This window comes from Aplidium turbinatum, chromosome 16 (genome assembly GCF_918807975.1).
Source record: "Aplidium turbinatum chromosome 16, kaAplTurb1.1, whole genome shotgun sequence".
NCBI lineage: Eukaryota > Metazoa > Chordata > Ascidiacea > Aplousobranchia > Polyclinidae > Aplidium > Aplidium turbinatum.
In genome coordinates, this window is record NC_137487.1 from 7,516,177 (window position 1) to 7,520,178 (window position 4,002).

The 4,002-nt window shown below is 36.4% G+C and overlaps 1 protein-coding gene across 1 annotated transcript; it reads left to right on the plus strand.

The window, feature by feature from the left end:
* The first annotated feature begins 1,654 nt into the window (after window positions 1-1,654).
* LOC145785145 (uncharacterized) lies at window positions 1,655-2,734 on the plus strand. Its single transcript, XM_082596845.1, has one exon. The coding sequence runs from the start codon at window positions 1,655-1,657 to the stop codon at window positions 2,732-2,734; it is 1,080 nt and encodes a 359-aa protein (XP_082452971.1).
* The last annotated feature ends 1,268 nt before the right edge of the window (window positions 2,735-4,002 follow it).

A 4,002-nucleotide genomic window follows, 5' to 3' on the forward strand; every position in this document is an offset into this window, starting at 1 on the left:
TAAAGCTTGTTCTGTGAGTGTGTGCAGTAATGTGCGTGGGTTTGAAAATCCTGTGTGTTTTGTGGATGAAGGTGATGTGAACGATCTTGTGAGAAAAAAGTTAGACTATTTAGGTGAAATTTCAGCTGCTGCATATTAGATTCTTGTCGATAAATTTAGTTATGTGTTTCAAGAACTTGAAAATCGATGCTCAACAGATGAAAAAGACCCAAAAAACAAACTTTTCAAAGAGTTAACATCACGTTTTCACTCGTACTTGAAAGAAATGCCAGTTATTGGGTTCAATAGTGGTCGCTACGATTTGAATTTGGTGAAGAGAGAATTTTTTAGCCAGATCCAAAAAGACATTGAGTTTGTCGTGAAGCGAAACAACAATTATATGTGCATTAAAACAGAAAATTTTAAATTTCTTGACATAATGAATTATATTGCGCCTGGATTTTCTTATGACAAATTTATTAAAGCTTATGGAGTGGAGCAAACCAAGTTTTTTTTTCCCTATGATTGGTTAACAGACTTGTCACAGTTAAATCAGACGTTTCTTCCAGAGCACGAATGTTTTTACAGTCACCTGAAAGGTTGTAATATATCGGATGAAGACTATTCACTATGTCAAAAAACTTGGAAAGAAAAAGGAATGAAAACTATGAAAGATTTTTTAGTGTATTATAATAATTTAGATGTTGTTCCGTTTTTAATTGCCATTGAAAAGTGTTTTCCATTTTATAAATCAAAATCTTTAGATCTCTTTAAAGATGGACTTTCTGTTCCTGGGTTAACTCTAAAGTATCTGTTTTCTACTCTCGATCGTGGTGTCAATTTTTCATTAATAGATGAAAAGAACAAGGATCTCCATGAACTGTTCAAGAGTAATATTGTTGGTGGTCCTTCTATTATTTTTCATCGCTACCACGAGAAAGGTGTCACGCGACTTCGAGAGCATGAATTCGGTGACAATGCTAAATTATGCCAAAGTGTTCTTGGTCTGGATGCGAACGCGCTTTACTTGGGATCGATAGCTCAACCAGCTCCTACAGGTCGATTCATCCGCTATAAGGAGGCTGAGAATTTTAAACCCACTTGCTCTCATAAATATGGCTACCTAGCCATGGAATGGTTGGAATTTGTTTCTTTTCAAGAGGGTTGTCATATTCAGCATGATTTTAATGGGGGAGAAATCAAAGTCGGAAAACTCTTTGTGGATGGATTCTGTAAAGAATCTCAAACCGTGTACCAATTCCAAGGATGCTTTTGGCATGGACACTCGTGCCGGCTTAACATCGATCGTTCTACTGGGTTAATGAAAGATACAAATTCTTGTAATGGACTTTCGATGGAACAACTCAGGGAAAATACAGAAAAAAATTGTAAATATTTGCATGATCTGGGTTATCGAGTGGTTCAAATGTATGAATGTGAGTGGCTTGAGCAAAAAAAAGTGTATGGTGTGAAACAATTTTTGAAAACCCTGAATGTGCTTAAACCCTTGTACAACATGACTCAGGACACATTTCTTTCTTCAATTTTAGATGGGAAATTATTTGGTCTTGTTTTATGTGATATTGAGACTCCTTACAATCTAAAAAAACATTTTTCTGAATTTTGCCCCATTTTTAAAAACGTTGAAGTGTCCAGGGAAGATATAGGAGAATACATGCAGGAGTTTGCAGAAAAAAATCAAATTTTATCCAAGCCAAGACGCATGCTCATTTCAAGTTATTTTGGTTCGAAACTGTTGTTAATCACACCCTTGGTAAAATGGTATTTAGAACACGGCCTTGTTGTTACAAAAATCTATGAAGTCATTCAATATCAACCAAACAAATGCTTTCAAAAATTTGCAGACCAGGTATCGGATGCAAGGCGAAGAGGGGATTCTGATCCTGACAAGAAAATCTTGGCTGATACTTTTAAGTTATGGGGAAACTCGGCTTATGGTAAAACAATCACCAACAAACAAAAACATAAGAAAATTAAGTTTTGCAATAATGACACAGTGGCAAAAGAAATTAATAAATCCTTTTTTCACCATTTGAACCCCGTCCATGAAAATCTGTTTGAAGTAGAAAGTTTTAAAAAATCAATCAAGTTTGACCTGCCTCTCCAAATTGGATTTTTTGTGTACGGTTATGCCAAACTCAGAATGCTAGAGTTTTATTACGACTTCTTAGATCAATTTGTTGATCGGAGTGATTTTCAGTGTCTCGAAATGGACACTGACTCGTTGTATTTCGCTTTATCTGCTCCATCATTGGAACAAGTCGTGAAGCCCGAAAAGCGTTTTGAGTTTTTTAGTTGTTATCATCTTTGGTTTCCTTCTATTGCCTGTCCTGTACATCGCGTAGATTTCGTTTCAATGAAGTGTAATGGCAGTGAATTTGTTCCTCAGGAGTGTCAGGCCCAACAAAAATTTGATAAGCGTACTCCTGGTTTGTTTAAGGAAGAATGGGCCGGCACAGGTTTTGTGGGCTTGTGTTCGAAAACATATTATTGCTTTGGTGCTGTTGACAAGCAAGTTTCTAAAGGTTTAAGTACTACAAAAAACAAATTTGACAAAAATTCCTATCTAAATGTATTGAGTACGCATGAAAGTGGCCAAGGGGTTAATGTTTCCTTTCGTGTCAGAGACAACAAAATTTACACGTATCATCAAACTAAAAAAGGATTGGCTTATTTTTATCCGAAGCGTATCGTCTGTTCTGATGATGTCACTACTTTACCGTTATCAATATAATTTGTGTATGTTTCATTGTGCTTTACGATTTTTTGCTGTGTTTTTTACTGGAAATCTTGTTTAATAAAACTTATGTGCTGACTGACAAAAGAAACAAGACAGTACAGTTTCAATCTTATTTTATTGACAAATCGTACAAAACAATCACAGAATAGAATCTAATTTAATACGTTTTTGAGGGCGAAAAGCGCTGGGTGTTTGATCCTTTAGGACTTTTAAATATTTGAGTATTTCTCGCAATTGGTGTTGATCTTCAGGAGTTGGCAAGGGACACGCTTCATGATAAACCTTCACATTCACTTTCCCATCGACAATATAAGAGAGATAGGCAGCTGGCGCGTAGACTTTCCCACTGGTAAAATTCAAATCAATTTGTTGAGGTAGGAGCTCCTCTTTCACCCGCTGGATATGCTGGTTATGAGCACAATAATTTGAATCTTCTTCTTTGCTCCAGTATAAAATTTGTAAGATATTTTTCGTTGAGGGGAAAGCAAAAAACGGTTGTTTCACAATTAGCGTTTTCGCGACTTTGCAAAGTTGTTCAGGATGAAACGCTTTTCTTCCGACGCGAACAGATAATGAAGCTCGTCGTAGGTGGGGATTAAATCCAATCTCGTGCTTCACATTGAATGTACTGGCGATGTCAACAACTTTTGCTGTAGCTCGTTTAAGTTTTGATTCGTTAGCTAAGTCTTGTTCAGCCTCATAGAGTGGTTCATAATCATACGGTTGTGGTACATAGATTGGTGACATTTGTTTCTCCATGTTTTCCAAACTATCGCATATACAAAAAACATTCATTCTTCCCTTTTTATACAGTGAAAAGGAAAAAAAAGGCTTTCCCTTTTTTTCTAATAAAGAGAATTGTTGTTTTTTTTTTGGAAATAGTATCATAAATGAATCATGGATACTCAACAACTGGCAAGGGTTTTACAGACCGATCCATATGCAAGGACAGTTTTTAAAGGAGTTTTCGCGAGGGATCAACTGATGGAAGTTGACTTTAAAAACCCTAGCTTATGCGTTATCAATCTTGACAGATCCGATCAACCTGGCTCACATTGGGTAGGGATTTTCATAGGTGAAAACCACAAAGCGACTTATTTTGATCCTTTAGGACTCCATCCAATGTATCGAGAAATCTATCTCTTCCTCCGAATAAACGCGACCTCAACCAAGTTTAATGAACAGACAGTGCAAGGTTTGATGGCGACATCTTGTGGTCATCACGTTTTGCTGTTCGGTATGCTATCTGCAAGAGAGTATAA

Bases quoted from the DNA above. Each gene is read 5' to 3' on its own strand.
- LOC145785145 (XM_082596845.1), top strand. From the start codon at position 1,655: ATGCAGGAGTTTGCAGAAAAAAATCAAATTTTATCCAAGCCAAGACGC.